The 20,142-nt window shown below is 38.9% G+C and overlaps 1 protein-coding gene across 2 annotated transcripts in view; it reads left to right on the top strand.

Annotated features, from left to right (window-relative positions):
• Window positions 1–2,266: 2,266 nt before the first annotated feature.
• Window positions 2,267–20,142, top strand: part of HACD4 (3-hydroxyacyl-CoA dehydratase 4) — a 41,095-nt gene continuing 23,219 nt past the window's right edge. Inside the window, exons 1-3 of one of the 2 annotated variants that reach the window (XM_057498736.1) lie at window positions 2,267–2,589; window positions 3,941–4,044; window positions 6,585–6,712. In XM_057498736.1, the coding sequence (XP_057354719.1) occupies window positions 2,552–2,589; window positions 3,941–4,044; window positions 6,585–6,712 (270 nt within the window). In that variant the 5' untranslated portion in view covers window positions 2,267–2,551. The remainder of the gene's footprint in view (window positions 2,590–3,940; window positions 4,045–6,584; window positions 6,713–20,142) is intronic. The other variant, XM_036887832.2, reaches the window with a different exon arrangement.

Below are 20,142 nucleotides of genomic sequence, written 5' to 3'. Positions count from 1 at the left end.
TGTCAGCATGTGACGGGCTTGGAGGCCAGATGAGATAAAACCAACAGGCCATAAGGAAGCAGCAAAGGGTTCTGACCAGGAGAATGGCTGGATCAGGACTAGGTTTTAAGAGATACTTTCAATAGTCTTCAACTAATATGTGGTAGTCTGGGTAGGAGAGAGTGGAGGCAGGTGGCTGGTGGAGGCTGTCTTGGTCTTTGGGCCAGGACCTGAAGAGAAACTGCCCTGGGGCCCTGCCCGAGGAAGGGGAGAATTTCACATGCACCTGAAATGTTCTCTCATAAGCTCTCCTCTGTACTTATTCCTTGGAAAACAAGGAATTCCCTAACTGCTCGATCGATCTGAGCAGGTTTTTTGTTTGGGCTTTGTTCTTTGCCTGGCAAATAAAAAGGAGCACTTCTTGTGCCCTTTGTATCCGAGTTCTGTACAGTAAGGAATGGGAGTGATATTGCTACTGACCAGTAGGGGATCATGAATGGGTGGAATCAATGGAATTTGATTGGATAGGGAAACTTGATGATTCCCAAATTTTAAACTTGAGTGATTAGGAAAATGGTGGTTTCTCTGTGGGAAATAAGACAATGATTTGGGGAAAAAGGCAGTATGATGATTTAAAATTGGCTTAGTTGGAAGTTACAATAGGATTTTCATGCAGAAATATCCAGAAGGTGCTGAAAGGCCAGGACTGGTGTTAAAAAAAACAGTAGAGGCTGGAGATAATATAGTTAGATGTTTTTTCTGCAAGAAGATAAAGCCATGTTTGATGGATGTCCACACCAAGGGATGACATGGTGGCAAATGGAAAAGATGGCCCAGGGCAGAACTTTGAAGAAATAGAGCAGGAGAAGGGGTCCCTTCTAGGGAGGGGTCGGGTGGGAACAGGAGGAGAGAGAAGTTAGAATGTGCAGCTGGAGAGGTAAGGGAGGACAGGAGCAGCGGGTAAACCAGGGGCCTGTAATGGTGGGGGACGAGGTGGCCTCCCTGGCTGTGTTCGGTGATAAAAGAGTTTCTTCCTCTAGGCAGTGTTCCTGCCCCCTCCTTGCCCCGCTCCAGCCCATCCAGGACTTTCTCTCCTTGCTTGGCTTGGGCACAGATGACATTGATGACAGTTCAGCTGCAACTGTTTCCTTGTGTATCATTGTCCCCACCCCCGCGCCTTTTGAACAAATCTCCTAAAGAGCACAGACTGTGTGGGGTCATTTACACAGTGAGTACAGGATGGGACTCACAGCAGAAATTAAGGGAGAGCAGTTTCAGGAGAGGGTTGGGAAGGAAAGCTGACTGCAAGGTGTTATGAAACAGGAAGATGGTAAGAAATGAAAGAATCATCTGACTATGAGAGTGGGTGGGCAGGGAGTTACGGGAAAAAGGAGAGAAAAGCACACCAGCAGAGAAGCAGAATGTTTAATTTTAGGGTAAGAGCTTTAAATATGTTTGGGAACTGTGAAAGGAGAGAATGAAGATATAAGAGCTGGAGTGTAATAAGTGACGCAGTGACTGTGAGAAGGGGACTGGTGAATGCAGGGCTTGGGGTGGGCTTCTGAGGAGGGAAAGGGTGGGTGAAGGTGCAGAGAAATGCCGGGGTGAGAGGTGGGCTCTGGGGTGAGAGGTCAGAATGGACAATGAGGAAGCAACCTATGGCCTAATGCAGACCTTGAAGTTCTAGCTCTTTTATCAGTTGTGTCAACTGTGGCAAGTGACTTAAACATTTTTTCAAAGCTTCGACTTCCCTTTACGTAATTACCTTTAGGTAAAATCGGATTACTATCTTCCAACTCCAAAAATTGGGTGTTACTGTCCCACCTACTTGTAAATGTTTTCTTGGCTTTTTAATTTATTTTGGGTTGTTCCCTTAAAGGGTGGAGAAGCTTGAAGATGGTCTGGATCTTATGAGCAACGTAGGAGGTGGGTCATCAGAGAGCATGAGAGTGAGTGATCACGTTTTCAGGGCATGGTAGAGAGAGATGAATGCAACGTGAATAAAAGCATCTGCAAGCATTAGAGGACCCAGCGGAGATTTAAAAAGGGCAAGGATGCAAATTCCTGGAAGAATCTGGCGCCTTCACTGAGGAAGTGTTAGGGCAGGTGTGTCCACAGTTTCCCCACTGAACTGCTCTCACAGGTGTGGGTATTGAGAGAGGCGCGCACCTGGCCCACGCTTCCCGAGAGGCCTTGGGACGCGTGACCTCACGCTTTTGGAGGTCGGGGGGAGGGACCATTAATTTCCCCGAGACTGCCGCGTGGAAATCCCATCCCAAAGATTAGGAAGCCCTGCAAGGAGCTTCTCGAAGCCACGGGGAATGCAGGCGTGTGCGGGCGTCGCCAGGTCTGCCCCGCCTTGCGCTCGTGCCGTGCGCGGTCGCCGCTGCAGGGACCGGTTTTACTTGGTGCCCATACACGGCCTTGGGCTTGCTTTTTTCTTTTTGTAAACTGCTGAGTATGGAGAGGCCCCGCCCTTCCGCACCCGGCTGAGGCCGGGCCGGTCCCGCCCCGCGCCCCCCGGCGGGTGTTCTTCCCCGTACGGCGCTGGAGGGCCTGGCGGCGGCGGCGCATGGAGCCCCGGGCGGTGCCCTCCTGGCTGCAGCCCAGGTAGGGCGCTCGGCGGGGCCCGGACAGAGGGACGGGAGGGGTCAGGAGCTGCCGGGGCGGGGGGTGGGGTTCCCCCAGTCCCCGTAGGCAGCTGGGCGGGCATGGCTAGCGGGGCGCGGCGTAGCCGTGCGCCCTGCGCTTCCATGAGCTCTTGACAGGTAGGTATTAGCTAATTCAATTCTCTCGACAACCCTAGAAAGAACATTTATTTTCCTCATTTTACAGATGAGGAAATGGGAAGGAGGCCGCATGGCCATCTCTTCCTTTTGGGCGTCCTGGACCAGTCCTTCCCTCCCACCAGGAGCCCTCCTTGGTGTTGAAGGGTGATTTTTTAGCTCTGCTGCAGAAACACCTATTATCACACGTGTAGATAATAGGGCTCCGCTCCAGAGAAACTGATGCAGTGGTATAGGGGGTAGGGCCTGGAGACGAGTAAATTTAACCAAAACACCAAGTGACTTCGATGAAGGTTTAAGGGAGGAATTCCTCTTCCTCATCCCCTTTAAGTAGTTTGTGTCATCTGTAGGGTGGTCCATCATCAAGCTACACTGTATGAGCTTCCCAGCTTATTTGCCTCATTTCTCAGAGGTTTCACAGCTTCAACCAGTAGAAAACCTCCTCTATACTGGCAGGCCACCCCACCACTCAGGGAGCACTTCAAACAGTGCTTTTCCTAACTACCTCAAACGGTGATATCTGTCAATCATGTCTTAGTCATAGTCCTAGCAATCCAGTTGTAAACCCAGCTTGACTTCCCTTTTCTGGCCTGAGCCACTGAACTGCTTTCTATGTGTGTCTGATGAAGGAAACTGTCTGCCCTTATAATAGCAGGCAGTGGCACGATGCCCCAGTCACCTACTGCATCCAAAAAGTCAAGCATATCCAATTACTGAGTTATCCACCATTTGGGAATGTCTCTAGTAGTCGTAAACCGGTTCTCTCGAGTTCTGCACTTACCAGGCTGAGCTTCTGGAGCACATATTGACCACATCAGTCTCTCCTCATCCATATTTATTTTTTCAAAAATACTCAAAGCCATCTTTGCAATGCTTACTTATTTCTCATGATGAACAGCAAGGTTAGAACCTTATCAGGGTGAAAGTGGATTTTGAAACAGAACTGTATTTAGCTTTAGGCAAACTCAGGATACTCACCTGAGCCAGTATGTGCTCTTGGGCCTTTCAAAATCTGATGTGCATTGGAGGGGTAACCACATAAAAGTCTCTGATATGGAATAGTTTTCTCTTGCTTGTTCAGATTAGCAAGTAGGTTGGTTAATAGACAGTGTATAATGCTGAAAGGATAATTAATTATAAAGGAAGTGTTTAATTGTATTTTCCTGTATTTATAGGTATAGGAAGAATGTCTACCTTTTCATCTACTACTTAATCCAATTCTGTGGCCACTCATGGATATTTACAAATATGACAGTCAGATTCCTCTCATTTGGAAAAGGTAAGACTCCAAGACAGTTTTGGATTTTTAACTTTCAGTTCTTGTTTACACCTAGTCCTGCTTATATTAATTTTTTAACTCCTCTGAACTTCACCTAATATCCTTCACTCTTCTAAAATGTAGTGACCATGTTTTTCAGTAACATGATGTTTTGCTTCACAAAAACCAAAACCTTTTTGGAGAAGGGGGTAGGTGAGTTGAGGGAGAGAAATTTGGCTTCTCCTTGAGGAGCAATTTGCCCTGAGAACAGAGACGTGGCATTGGGGTGACACTTGACTCTTCCTTTGGGTTCTGCACCTAGCAAATCTGGTACATTTTGATGAAACCTGAAAATTCCACTGTAACATTTTTTGCAGAGAAATCACGAATTAACCAAATTCTTCCCTTGTTTTTTATTCCCCAGGTTTAAGGCAACCAGAGACTAATAAATGAAAGAAAAACTGTATTCTTCAGGCTTCTAGTTGGTGCTCCTAAGGAATAATGTGTCCCTAAGAAAATTACATACTTTGTAGGTGACTCATCACCTGTATGGGAGTCAATGTTAATGGTTTAAGTCATAAGCTTCCTCCAGTTTCCTAAAAAGTAAAGATTTTAAATAATATTTCCATTTTCAAAAACCTAATCACTAAATAACTGTCAAAATAACATTCTTCTCATGTTCGATCCCTATATTGTAAGTGTCATCACAGTTTACAACTGTTGGGTGACTTGACAGTTTGAGCAACTGCTGGTTTCAGCTAAAAACAAACGTAGAATGTATTGGGAAAACTCAGGCTGTGCTCATCAATTCAGACTTCAGCATCATAAGGAAATGAATCTATCTAATTATGAGATACCATAAGCTGTTTTGCATTGCCTTTTCTTAATGTAAATCTACAGGTAATTCTTGCTTTACTAAGAACCTTCAAAGATATAAACTGAGGCTTGAATTTCAGGTCTGAATGTTGGGAGTCTTCAAGCAGAAGGAAAACACAGGAGATGGAAAAACTTCCTTTATATTTTTAGGAAAAAAATCATCACTTCTACGCTGTGGCTTTGTGAACATATTACAGGTCATTTACAACACAAGTCACAAGCAAGGAGCTCTTTCTGCCTGGCTTGTCCAGTGGGAAAAATTGCCTTAATCAGCAGTGTATTTATGTCTTAATTATTATCCTGCTGTTATAATTATAGAAGCTACATATTTTTAAAGAAACACAGCCTATTCATATAGAAGGCAGACTGAAAAAAGTAAGTGGGGATTCAGTACAATTCTTGAGTAAATGTATCAAGTAAATAGCTTATCAGCAGTCTAATCCAGGAACCTGCTGCCTTCCTCCTTCACAAAGCTTTGTAGTGATGATGCTCTGTTACAGCAAGTGCAGGGCAGTAAGTGAGCGCACGGTCTGCCTCAGGAATTACCAGAGAAATGAGGATGCTGAGCATTGTGGCCACCTCACAGAGCCACTCAGAAGAGAAACCCGGAGTGCCCAGTAACGTATGTCAGGGGAGTGATCACTAGGCAGCAAAGACAGCAAAATCTTCCCCAGAAGTTTCTTTACATGGCAGGATTTAATTTTAAAATTTAAATTTATCCTAGTTAGAGAAACATTCGTTTCCCTCCTGCTTCAGCTCCCTCCGTTTGTAGGATGGGCTCTCTGCAATGGAAACTCCGAAGTCCCCATCGGCGGCCCAAGTTCTAGTGTTTAACAAAAATCCAGAAGGTACCAACCAAGTATGTAGATGACACAAATGCTAGTACACATAGGTGTTAGTTGAAATCACGTCTTTATGAATGCCATTTCCATAAAGCATCTCTGAAATCTTATGTTTCTCATCTTTGTCATTTCCTTGGCAGTGGAAAAGCTTTTCCATTGAGCACAGTAAGCAGAACAGCTTCTTTAATAAGTTCACCTCCAGTTCACGTTTGATGTAGCCTACATTCTCGCTGGTTACCTTTATTTGGGAATAGGTTTTTATAATCTCATGGGGAATCAATACAATAGTTTAGGCCACGGGGTCTTCTTGAATTTCAAATTTTTATTTTTTGGAAGAGGAGCAATTACAATGTACTTTTATATGATGTGTTTCTTTAATTCCATGGTACAGCTAATCATTGAAGAACATGGAGGTTAGGGGTGCTGAATCCCCTGTAGTTGAAAAACTTGATTCCTCTAAAACATAACTACTAATAGTATACTGTTGACTGGAAGCCTTACCGATTAAACAGTCGATTACCACATTTTGTATGTTGTAATGTATTATATACTATATCCTTACAATAAAGTAAACTAGAGAAAATATTTTTTTCACATTGTTGCACATCTCTAAAAAACTTTCCAATACTTTATTGAAAAAAATCTGTAAGTGGACCTGTGCAGTCCAACCCTGTGTTGTTCAAGGGTCAACTGTATTCTTAATAATTTAGCAGTTATTTAGGAAATTTCTCACATATACAGTGGAGAAGTAAATAATCCTAATTTTATTTAAAAGTGCTGCATAGATTTAGGTTGTGATATGGTTTTTCCTTACTATGTCTAAATTTTAAATTCACCGGACAGATTCCATGGTTGACACTTTCTATGCGATTGGCCTTGTGATGCGCCTTTGCCAGTCTATTTCGCTCTTGGAGTTGCTGCACATATATGTTGGCATTGAATCAGACCATCTTTTTCCTAGGTTTCTGCAGGTAGGTTTCAATCACATTATATTATTAAATAATTTGTTTCAAACTTAAATTTGTTCTATTTAGAGTCTCTCTTGACTTCCTGGCCTGGATTCAAACCTGAGTTCTACCTCTGACTAGTTGTATGAATTTAAACAAGGGTCATAATTGTTCTGAATCTCATTTTGTCCTGTGATGTGAAAATAACATGTGTCTCAGGAAGTAATTGAGAAAATGGGTGGGATAAGTTCCTATCACTTAGTTAGAATACAATACCTGGTAGCTTACTGCCATTGTTTTAGCTATTATTTCTTCCCTCTACCATGTCTCTAGCCCTCGATGTCCATTTTCCTTTTCAAGGCAGGTTGAAGGAAGATGGGAAATTCACTGGGAGAGAGATTCAATATAGGAAATCATTGATGGATTAAGGTGAGAAAAATAAAAAGTAGTATATTCCATAAAACAAAGAGGTAGAGGTTAGGTGACTATGTGAAATGTGTTTAAAATCTACAGAAAGAAGTATTTCCATGAGTAAAGTTTTAACTATTCACAAAATAAATTAGAAAAATGGATAACTAAATTTGTCAAATCTGCAATGTAAAAATAATTGAAATGTCAGAATCTGTATTGCCAATACCTAGCAAAGGGCTTAGAACATAAACATATACTTAAATTTTTGTTGAATGGGGTGGCATAGATCCTTGTATTAAAATTTGCTTAAAATACCATGAGTTTAAAAAAATCATATAATCCAAAGGAGCCTATTAAGAACTCAGCATTACAAGTTTATGGGAGATTTAAAATTTTACTTACTAAATAAAAGAAAAATAGTATTCATTAGGATGAAGACATTTTAAGTGTTGTAGTATCAAATGTGAAATAAAAATCAGGGCAGTATTTAGAGTGTGCGCTACTAATAATAATCAGCTAGCCAAGACTTAGATGGAATTCCCTTAAACATTTCCTTACAAAATAAATAGGGGTACATATCTGTCCCAGAAGAAGCACTTTACTTGGGAACAAGACTCATTAGTGTTTATTACTTGTTAACAGCCAAAGTGCATATTTTGGTACCAGCATCCCATAATGCTAATTTTAGGGAACAGAATTAACAACCCAGGTTAAATGAAAGTTGTATTTATCATATTTTTCTTGGGGTATGATAAAATTCATCTAAAATTGAAGCCATGTTTTCTTTTGGACTTTTTTGGACTTTTTATGTTTGCAGGCTAAATTGGCTAATATTAATTTCATGGTAAAAGAACATTTTCAAAACTAATAGTATTATTTTAGTTATTGCCAATATAGGGGAATGCAAGTGAGAAATTAGAGAGGTAAATTGGTAAGAAAGGATATAGAGCACATTGAATATGACTAGAAATATGTGCGCTTTTTATGCTTTCCAAAATTATGTAGGCTTGCCTCATAATAGAAATTATTATACAGTTTAGAAACCCAATTTCTTGGAGTTCCACGAATTCCAGAATATTTGTGATTTTAACCACTATTAATTGAACCTCTAATAACTGATAGAAATATGATCACTGTAATCAAACTGTATCCTGCTTTGGTAATTAAAAAATAATGGCAAATATGCATTGAAACTTTTCATTCAAAGGTGCAGTTGCAAAGTCTCCCATTAATGGGGCTCGAATGATTTTTAAGTCTTTGTTTTTAGCGGGATAGCAAGTCAGGGAGCACCATATTAAGGGAAGATAATTACCATTCTCATCCTGGGCTAATCATTTATTTTTGTGATTGTTTGGCTTTCTTTTTTTGTATCTTTGAGATTTTATCCTCTCTTCTCTTCCATCTTCTCTATTGTTTTCAGAATGGACATGGTGTTGGAGAAAGCTTCAGATATGTTATCATGTCCAAAGTTTGATATTCTCCCCCTTCCTTCAGTGAAGTTCTGTAGGCAATTAGAATTCCTTCATTATGAAATGACTCTGAGGCCCCTGCTCTAAAAAAACGGAACAAGACTCTAAGGTTGTGTAATCATTCTTGGTTTTCCTGTTTCCCCATTTTTAAGAGAAGAAAATGTAGTTAAGAATGTGGCTAAGCTACTAGCATGGTAATCATCACTGACTGCATATGGTCTCTTGAAAAAAGTCCAGCTGCTTTCAAGCGGGCTGAACAACATGTCTGCACATCTGTGATGTTATTTTGCTGTTAGCTATGTGAGATTGCTAAGTCACAACTGAATTTTCTTTTTGGGACTTAGAGTTCCCAAACAGCAAGATAAGTAATTCAAAGAGTGGTGGGCACGAATAGCTAGGTGAGCAGTTACAATCACTTGTGTCAAATGGTGGTGGTGTGTGTATAGAGGGGCTATGTTTGTTTTCTGTGTTTTTGTGTTTTGTTCTATGCATTTTTAAATGTTCACACACATTTTTATTTTTACAGTAAGGGAAAACCATTATGAATTTCTAAGATTACAGTTACTAAAGGAAAAGGGGAAAATCTATTGACTTTAGTAATTTAACATGGAGATGTATAGTTTATGTGTTTTAAAAATACACATTAGGGGAAAAGGGCAAAACTATAGCACAAATAGTTGTTTATAGATATTTTTAGAAATATAAGAAATATTTTTAGAAATAAGCTATTTAAAATTATGTAAAGAAATAAACTATTGATCATTGAATAACTGAATTAAAGTGGCTGAAATCTGAATCCTTCCTTTGCATCACAATAAAAACTGCTGCACATGTATTCTACACAACTTTTAACATCTGTGAATCAAAACACTAGGAATTATTACCCCAAAATTATTGTGCCTGCAGAAATTCCGTTTGTGAGCACTATTGCAAGAATTGAAATTTTTTTATTGAAATATAGTTCGTGTATTGCTTTCACATGCACAATATAGTGATTCGGCGATTACGTGCATTACTTAGTGCTCACCAGGATAAGTGTAGTTACCATTTGATACAAAGAAATTACAGTATCACTGGCTGTATTCCCTATGCTGTTACTTCCATCCCCATGACTAATTGATTTTATAATTTGAAGTTTGCGCTTTATCGCTTCCCCCATCTTTCCAGCCTGTGCCCCTACAATAACCAGTCTATTCTCTGTGTTTAAGTCTATTTTTGTTTCATTTTTTTGTTTGTTTTGTTTTTTAGATTCCACATATGGTATTTGTCTTTCTCTGTCTGACTTCACCCAACATAAGGGTCCATCCATATTGTCACAAATGGCAAGATTTTATTTTTGTGGTTGAATATATTCCATTATATGTATTTATCACATTTTTCTCCATTCATCTATTAATAAACATTTAGGTTGCTCCCATATCTTGGCTATTTTAAATAATGCTGCAGTAAACATAGGGGTGCATATATCTTTTTGAATTAGTGATTTTGTTTTCTTTGGGTAAGTTCCTAGAAGTGGAATTGCTGGGCCAAATGGTTATTTCTATTTTTAGTTTTTTGAGAAACTTCCATACTGCTTTCCATAGTGGCTGCACCAGTTTACATTCCCACCAGCAGTGTACCAGGGTTCCCTTTTTGCCACACGCTTTCTAACACTTGTTTTGTTTTTTGATATTAGCCGCTGTGGCTGGTGTGCAGTGACATCTCATTGTGGTTTTGGTCTGCATTTCCCTGAGGATTAGTGAGGTGGAGCATCTGTTCATGTGCTTTGGCCATCTGTATGTTTTCTTAGGAAAAATGTTGATTCATGTCCTCTGCCCATTTTTCAATCAGATTTTTTTGGTGTTGAGTTGTATGAGTTCTTGATACTTCTTGACATTAGTGCTGTATTGGATTTATCTGCAACCATAACATAGGGTGCCTTTTCATTTTGTTGATGGTTTCCTTTGCTGTTCAGAAGCTTTTTATTTTGATGTACTCCATTCGTTTATTTTTGCTTTTGCTTCCTTCCCTGGGGAGACGTATACAGAAAAAAATTGCTAAGGCCAATGTGCAAGAGTTTACTGCCTGTGTTTTCTTCTAGGTTTATGGTTTCATGTTTTACAGTTAGGTAATTAATCCATTTCAGATTTAATTTTGTGTTTGATGTAAGACTGTGATTAAGTTCCATTTTTTTGCACATAGCTGTCCAGTGTTCCCAGTACCATTTATTGAAGAGACTGTCTTTTCGCCATTGTATATTCTTGCCTCCTTTGTCATATATTAATTGACCATACAGACATGGGTTTATTTTTGGGATCTCTGGTCCATTGAGCTCTGTGTCTGTTTCTGTGCCAGTACCATACTGTTTTGATTACTACAAACTTTTAGTATAGTTTGAAATCAGGTAGTGTGATTTCCCCAGTTTCATTCTTTCTCAAGATTGCTTTGGCTAATTGGGTCTTCTGTGGTTCCATACAAATTTCAGCATTATTTGCTCTAGCTCTTTACAAAATGTCCTTGATATTTTGATAGGGATTGCATTGAATCTATAGATTGCTTTGGGTAGTATGACTTTTTAAACAATATTAATCCTCCTACCCATGAGCATTGAGTAACTTTGCATTTATTTGTGTCATCTTCAACTTGTTTCATCAATGTTTTACAGTTTTCATAGTACAGGTCTTTTATTTCTTTGGTTAGATTTATTCCAAGTTATTCTTTTTGGTGCTATTGTAAATGATTATTTTTTATTATTTTTAAGGCAATTATAAATGAGATTGTAAATGTCATCTGCAAATAGTGACTGTTTTACTTCTTCCTTACCAATTAAAATGCTTTTACCTTTTTCTTGTCTGATTTTTATGGCTACGACTTCCAGTATTATGTTGGATAGAAGTGGTGGGAGTGGGCATCCTTATTTGGTTCCTATTGTTAGAGGAGAGGCTTTCAGCTTTTTGCCATTGCGTTAGCTGTGGCCTTTATTATGTTGAGGTATGTTCTCTCTATACATACTTTGTTGAGAGTTTTTATCAAGAATGGTTGCTTGATTTTGTCAAATGCTTTTACAGCATCTGTTGAGATGAACATATTGTTTTTATCCTTTTTGTTAATGTAATGTATCACATTGATGGATTTGTGGATATTGAACCATCATTGCATCCATAGAATCAATTCCACTTGGTTGTGGTGAATAATCCTTTCAATGTATTTTTTAACTTGGTTTGCTGGTATTTTGTTGAGGATTTTTATATGTATGTTCATGAGGGATATTGGTCTATAATTTTTTCTGTAGTGGCTTTGGTTTGGGTCCAGGGTGATGCTATCCTCACAGAATCGGGGAGCTTCCCTTCCCCTTCAATTTTTTGCAATAGTTTCAGTAGGATAGGTCTTAGCTCTCTAAATGTTTAGTAGAAGTCTCCTGTGAAGCCATCTGGTACTGGAATTCAGTTTGTTTGGAGTTTTTTGATTATTGCTTCTTTTTCATTGCTAGTAATCATTCTGTTCAGGTTTTCTATTTCTTACTGGTTCAGTCTTGGAAGATTATATGTTTCTAGGAATTTATCCATTTTTTTCTATATTGTCCAATTTATTGGCTTATAATTTTTCATAGCAATCTCTTTTAATTGTATTTCTGTGGTGTCAGATGTAACTTCTCCTTTCATTTCTGATTTTTATGTGTGTCCCCTTTTTTTCTTAATGGGTATAGATAAAAATTTATTAATTTTGTTTAGTTTTCAAAGAACCAGCCCTTAGTCTCTCTGATCTGTTATTTTTTTTTGTTTTTTTTGAAGACTCTATTTCATTTATTTCTTTTCTGATCTTTATTATTTCCTTCCTTCTACCAACTTTGGACTTTGCTCTCCCTTTTTCTTGTTCCTTTAGGTATAGAGTTAGGTTATTTATTTGAGATTTTTCTTGTTTCTTAAGTAGGGCTGTATTGCTATAAACTTCCCTATTAAAACTGCTTTTGCTGCATCTAAAAATTTTGAACCATTGTATTTCTATTTTCATTATTCTCCAAGTATTTTTTTATTTCCTTTCGATATCTTTGATAACACCATGGATGTTTAGTAGCATGCTATTTGGCCCCCTTGTGTTTGTGTTTTTTCCAGTTTTTTCCTTATAATTGATTTCTAGTTTCACACTGTGTAGCCAGAAAGGATGCTTGATATGATTTCACTCTTCTTATATTTTATTGAGACTGGCTTTTTGGCCTAATGTGATCTGTCCTGGAGAATGTTCCATGTACATGTGAAAAGAATGAGTGAGTATTCAGCTGTTTTTGGATATAATGTTCTGTATAGATCTGTTAGGTTCTTTTGGTCTGTCATTCAAAGCCACTGTTTCCTTACTGATTTTCTTTCTGGATGATCTATGCATTGATGTTAGTGGGGTGCTAAAGTTCTCTATTATTATTGTGTTATTGTCAATTTCTCCCTCTATGTCTGTTAATATTTGCTTTATATATTTATGTGCTTCTCTGTTGGGTGCGTTGATATTTGCAATTTTAATATCTTTTTGCTGGATTGAGCCCTTAATTGGTTATATAAAGTCTTTCCTTTTCACCTGTTAGTCTTTGTTTTAAAATCTGTTTTGTCTGTTACAAGTACTGATACTCCAGCTTTATTTTGATTTCTATTTCGTGGAATATTCTTTTCTTTCCCTTCATTTTCAGTCTGTGTGTCTTTAGGTCTGAAGTGAGTCTTTTTTTTAAAGTGTCTTTGATATACAATCTTATGTTGGTTTCAAATATACAACACAGTGGTACCAACAGTTAACCATATTATTAAGTCCTCACCCCCTCTAATGTGGTTACTATCAGTGTAATAAGATGTTACAGAATCATTGACCTATATTCTGAAGTGAGTCTTTTGTAGGAAGCAAGTAGTTGGGTCTTGTTTAATCCATTCACCCTCCCTTTGTTTCTTGATTGGAGTATTTAGTCCATTTACATTTAAGTAATCATTGAGAAGTATGTGCTTACTTCCATTTTGTTAAATGTTTTTTATTGTTTTGTCATTCTTCTCTCATCCTTTTCCTCTCTTGTTTTCTTCCCTTGTGCATGATGACTTTCTTTAGTGTTATGGTTGGATTCTTTCCTTTTTACTTTTTGTGTATCTATATATAAGTTTTTTATTTGAACCATGGGGTTCATGTCTTACGTTCTTTGTATATAGCAATATATGTGAAGTTGATCACTTAAAATGGAACACATTCTAATGGCACAACATTTTTTACTCCCACTCCTCCACATTTTATGACTGTGATTACAGATTTTAATTTAGTGATTCCCTTAATTTTTAGATGTAATTGATTTTACTACTTTGGTCTTTTTGACCTTCATACTTGTAACTGATTGATATACTACCTTTGCTATATGTTTGCTTTTACCAGTAAAATTTTTTCCTTTCATAATTTTCTTGCTTCTAGTAAGGCCTTTTCTTTTCCTCTTGAAGAATTCCCTTTAATATTTCTTGCTTAGTGTTGATGAAGTCTTTTAACTTAAGTTGATTCATGAAGCTCTTTGTCTCTCCTTCAGTTCTGAATGATAATTGCTGGGTAGAGTATTATTGGTTGTAGGTTTTTTTTTTTTTTCCTTCCAGCACTTTGAATATATCCTGCCACTCCCTTCTGGCCTGTAGTGTTTCTGCTGAAAAGTAACCTTATAACTTTATGGAGTTTCCCTTGTAACTTGTTGCTTTTCTCAAGAATTTTTCTCTTTATTTTTAATCTTTGACACTTTAATTATTATGCTTCTTGGAGTGGACTTCATTGAGTTCATCTTGTTTAGGGATCTGGATGTCTGTTTCCTTCTCCAGGGTAAGGAAGTTCTCAGCTATTATTCCTTCAGATAAATTTTCTACCCCTTTCTCTCTTCTGGGACTCCTATAATGCAAATATTAGATCGCTTGGTGTTTTCCCAGAGCTCCCTTAACCTGTCCTTATTTCTTTCTACTCTTTGGTTTGAGTGCTTTCCACTACTCTTTCAAGTCCCTAATCCATTCCTCTGCATCCTCTAATCTGCTGTTGATTCTCCTGTAGTTTGTTTTTCATTTAACTTATTGAATTCATCTTGGTTGGTTCTTTTTTATATTTTGTGTGTCTTTATGAAGTCCTCCCTGAGTTCATCCATTCTTCTCTCAAGTCCAGTGAGCCTCTTTATAACCATTGCTTTGAATTCCTTATCAGGTGGTTTGCTTAACTCAGTTTCATTTGTTTTATTCCTTAAAGTGCTGTCTTGTGTTGTTGGGAGCATATTCCTGTGTCACCTTATTTTGTTTGACTTGCTGTGTTTGTTTCTATAGGTTAGGCAAAAACCTCTCCCAATGTTGAAGGCATGGCCTTGTGTAGAAATGCTCCCTGTGTAGACTGAGTGTGCTCTGGCAGTTTGGCTGGCTGGCTGCAGGCTAAGTGAGGGTCCTGGTGCCAGGGCTCCCTGTGTCTGGGGGTGTAGTCTGAGGGGCCTGGTTTGGGAGGCTCCGTGGTGGACACTTAGGTGGTTTGGCTGAGGGGTAGGGTTGGGGATGCTCTGGTGATCTGGGTTGGCAGCAGCAGATGGTGGCATGCTCCCAGGGTCTCCTGAGGTGTCACTGGTGGGGCCCATGCTGGTGATGGGCAGGGTGGTACACTCTGTGAATCTTCCATGTTGGCATGTGGTGGTGGGTAGGTAGGGTGAACCTGGTTGAGTGTGGCTGCTCCTGCTTCCCTACAGGACCTTGACAGGTGCATCTGGGTGTGGGCAGGACTGGGAGGCTGCCTAGACCAGGTTCTGAAGTTTGTGTAAGTGCTGGGCCCTGCTTCCAGCCACACTATCACTGTGCAGGTGGAATGCAAACAATGGCATTTGCCAGTATCCCCAGTCCTAGAGAGAGTTCTAGCAGTTTCCCCTGTCAACTGGTGATTTAGCTTTGAAAATTGAGTTCTTTCACTTATGGTCTAGATACACTTTAAACCATGGCTTCACTTCTGTGCCCCAGGGCAGGTGGTTCTGAACCATATGCCTCCCCACTGCAGGTTGTTTTGCTGGGGGTGGGGCTCCTTCCCTTATTGTGTTGCTGCCTCTCCTGTTTTTTGTTTTTTTTTTTAACCTTTAAATGTTTTATTATACCAGATTTCAAACAAATAAAGAGTGCAGAAAATTATATTTAACTCTCATTGTGTTCCAATCACCCAGCTTTAATAATTGTCAATACATAGCCAATTATGTTTTCTTTATATATCTAATTAAGCCCTCCCACCCTCAGATTATTTTGAAGTAAATAACAGATATCATATAATTTTATCTGTAATTATTTCAACATGTGTCTTTAAGATTTCTTTTAAAAAAGTATAACCACAGTATCATTAGATCATAAAAAATCAATTGTAAATCCTTAAAATTGTCAAATCTGTAGTTTGTTCAAATTTACAAGATTTAATGATTTTTTTTGGTTGTTGTTGTGAGGGCATCTCTCATATTTATTGACCAAATGGTTGTTAACAACAATAAAATTCTGTATAGGGGAGTCAATGCTCAATGCACAATCATTAATCCACCCCAAGCCTAATTTTCGTCAGTCTCCAATATTCTGAAGCATAACGAACAAGTTCTTACATGTAGAACAAATTCTTACATAATGAATAAGTTACATGGTGAACAGTACAAGGGCAGTCATCACAGAAACTTTTGGTTTTGCTCATGCATTATGAACTATAAACAGTTCAAATATGAATACTCATTTGATTTTTATACTTGATTTATATGTGGATACACATTTCTCTATTATTATTATTTTTAATAAAATGCTGAAGTGGTAGGTAGATACAAGATAAAGGTAGAAAACATAGTTTAGTGTTGTAAGAGAGCAAATGTAGATGATCAGGTGTGTGCCTGTAGACTGTGTGTTAATCCAAGCTAGACAAGGGCAATAAAACATCCACGGATGCAGAAGATTTCTCTCAGAACAGGGGGGGTGAGGTTCTAAGCCACACCTCTGTTGATCCCCAATTTCTCACCTGATGGCCTCCCTGCGACTGTGCCTGTCTTACGTTGTTCCTCCCTTGAGGAATCTTACCCGTCTCTGGCTAACCAGTCATCTTCTGGGGCCATACAGGGAAATGTAAAGTTGGTAAGTGAGAGAGAAGCCTTATTGTTTGAAAAGGTTAGCTTTTTACTTCTTTGCATATGTATGCCCTGTGGCTTCTATGCCCAGCATTTGTCTTGAGGTATCTTTACCACTTGGAAGAATTATGATACTCGGTAAATTTGATATGAGGCACGAATTCTATTTAAGGGTTGTAATTAGGAAGGAAGAAGAAAAGCTATAGAGGTAGCAGGCGGAAGAAAACATGAGAAGACTGATTATTTCTTTGACATATCTTCTTGTAGAGTAACTTCAGCATGTATAGGTTTTAAACTACTAATTAAACTGCGCACACACATTAACATAATAGGAGTATAGTTACATAACCAAAGCATACCTGTAATTACTAGCCATCTCCAGTGAAACCAAGAAAACCAGTTAGGCACCTTAGGCATTTGTGAAAACTTATCTATGATATGGTGGATATTGTCCAACTGAGCTTGAACAGTCTGAGAGAAATCAGACAAATTAAAACAACCCATTCCTGGGGACTGTTCACATCCCATATGTTCTTTTAACAGTAAATAGTCTGTAGTTGTAAGATTTTGGAGCGCTACAACTTGCACTTCTCCTAATTCTTGTTTGAGTTCCAACAGTATAGCTCCAGTCAAATTTGTTGTTTTACTGTATGCACAGGCCAGCTTAGATATCTCCTTCCTCATTCCCATGGCAAGTCCAGGAACTGGTGGGATGAGTGCATCTACAGCTGTAGCAGTGCGTGGATCTTTGTTGGGGTTTTTTGATGATCATCTTCTTGCATGAGTCTTCCAGAGAGTGCTGATGTTGGAAGTTCTTTTTCATATAGTATCTTAGTTCATTTTCAGGGTAGCCAAATTAGGCTTTGATCCTCTGTATAAACACAAACAGACCCTTTGCCTACACTTTTATATGCCCTTTATACTCTTGTGTAGGACTCATTGGAGGTTACCATACAGGAACTGAGCTTTTTTTTTTTTTTTTTTTGGTATCACTAATCTACACTTACATGACGAAAATTATGTTTACTAGGCTCTCCCCTATACCAGGTCTCCCCTATAAACCCCTTTACAGTCACTGTCCATCAGCATAGCAAAATGTTGTACAATCACTACTTGCCTTCTCTGTGTTGTACAGCCCTCCCTTTACTCCTACCCCCCCATGCATGCTAATCTTAATACCCCCCTACTTCTCCCCCACCTTATCCCTCCCGACCCACCCATCCTCCCCAGTCCCTTTCCCTTTGGTACCTGTTAGTCCATTCTTGAGTTCTGTGATTCTGCTGCTGTTTTGTTCCTTCAGTTTTTCCTTTGTTCTTATATTCCACACATGAGTGAAATCATTTGGTATTTCTCTTTCTCTGCTTGGCTTGTTTCACTGAGCATAATACCCTCCAGCTCCATCCATGTTGCTGCAAATGGTTGGATTTGCCCTTTTCTTATGGCTGAGTAGTATTCCATTGTGTATATGTACCACATCTTCTTTATCCATTCATCTGTCGATGGACATTTAGGTTGCTTCCAATTCTTGGCTATTGTAAATAGTGCTGCAATAAACATAGGGGTGCATTGGTCTTTCTCATACTTGATTGCTGCATTCTTAGGGTAAATTCCTAGGAGTGCAATTCCTGGGTCAAATGGTAAGTCTGTTTTGAGCATTTTGATGTACCTCCATACTGCTTTCCACAATGGTTGAACTAATTTACATTCCCACCAGCAGTGTAGGAGGGTTCCCCTTTCTCCACAGCCTCACCAACATTTGTTGTTGTCTGTCTTTTGGATGGCAGCCATCCTTACTGGTGTGAGGTGATACCTCATTGTAGTTTTAATTTGCATTTCTCTGATAATGAGCGATGTGGAGCATCTTTTCATGTGTCTGTTGGCCATCTGTATTTCTTTTTTGGAGAACTGTCTGTTCATGTCCTCTGCCCATTTTTTAATTGGGTTATTTGTTTTTTGTTTGTTGAGGTGTGTGAGCTCTTTATGTATTCTGGACATCAAGCCTTTATCGGATGTGTCATTTTCAAATATATTCTCCCATACTGTAGGGTTCCTTTTTGTTCTATTGATGGTGTCTTTTGCTGTACAGAAGCTTTTCAGCTTAATATAGTCCCACTTGTTCATTTTTGCTGTTGTTTTCCTTGCCCGGGGAGATATGTTCAAGAAGAGGTCACTCATGTTTATGTCTAAGAGGTTTTTGCCTATGTTTTCTTCCAAGAGTTTAATGGTTTCATGACTTACATTCAGGTCTTTGATCCATTTTGAGTTTACTTTTGTATATGGGGTTAGACAATGGTCCAGTTTCATTCTCCTACATGTAGCTGTCCAGTTTTGCCAGCACCATCTGTTGAAGAGACTGTCATTTCGCCATTGTATGTCCATGGCTCCTTTATCAAATATTAATTGACCATATATGTCTGGGTTAATGTCTGGATTCTCTAGTCTGTTCCATTGGTCTGTGGCTCTGTTCTTGTGCCAGTACCAAATTGTCTTGATTACTATGGCTTTATAGTAGAGCTTGAAGTTGGGGAGTGACATCCCCCCTACTTTATTCTTCTTTCTCAGGATTGCTTTGGCTTTTCGGGGTCTTTGGTGTTTCCATATGAATTTTTGAATTATTTGTTCCAGTTCATTGAAGAATGTTGCTGGTAGTTTCATAGGGATTGCATCAAATCTGTATATTGCTTTGGGCAGGATGGCCATTTTGACGATATTAATTCTTCCTAGCCACGAGCATGGGATGAGTTTCCATCTGTTAGTGTCCCCTTTAATTTCTCTTAAGAGTGACTTGTAGTTTTCAGAGTATAAGTCTTTCACTTCTTTGGTTAGGTTTATTCCTAGGTATTTTATTTTTTTTGATGCAATTGTGAATGGAGTTGTTTTCCTGATTTCTCTTTCTGTTGGTTCATTGTTAGTGTATAGGAAAGCCACAGATTTCTGTGTGTTGATTTTGTATCCTGCAACTTTGCTGTATTCCGATATCAGTTCTAGTAGTTTTGGGGTGGAGTCTTTAGGGTTTTTTATGTACAGTATCATGTCATCTGCAAATAGTGACAGTTTAACTTCTTCTTTACCAATCTGGATTCCTTGTATTTCTTTGTTTTGTCTGATTGCCATGGCTAGGACCTGCAGTACTATGTTAAATAACAGTGGAGGGAGTGGGCATCCCTGTCTAGTTCCCGATCTCAGAGGAAATGCTTTCAGCTTCTCGCTGTTCAATATAATGTTGGCTGTGGGTTTATCATAGATGGCCTTTATTATGTTGAGGTACTTGCCCTCTATTCCCATTTTCCTGAGTGTTTTTATCATGAATGGGTGTTGAACTTTGTCAAATGCTTTTTCAGCATCTATGGAGATGATCTTGTGGTTTTTGTCTTTCTTTTTTGTTGATGTGGTGGATGATGTTGATGGACTTTCGAATGTTGTACCATCCTTGCATCTCTGGGATGAATCTCACTTGGTCATGGTGTATGATCCTTTTGATGTATTTTTGAATT

The sequence above is a fragment of the Manis pentadactyla genome, chromosome 3 (genome assembly GCF_030020395.1).
Source record: "Manis pentadactyla isolate mManPen7 chromosome 3, mManPen7.hap1, whole genome shotgun sequence".
In the NCBI taxonomy this organism is placed as follows: domain Eukaryota; kingdom Metazoa; phylum Chordata; class Mammalia; order Pholidota; family Manidae; genus Manis; species Manis pentadactyla.
Note: the sequence above shows the minus strand (reverse complement) of the source record. Positions and strands in the feature narration are given on the sequence as shown.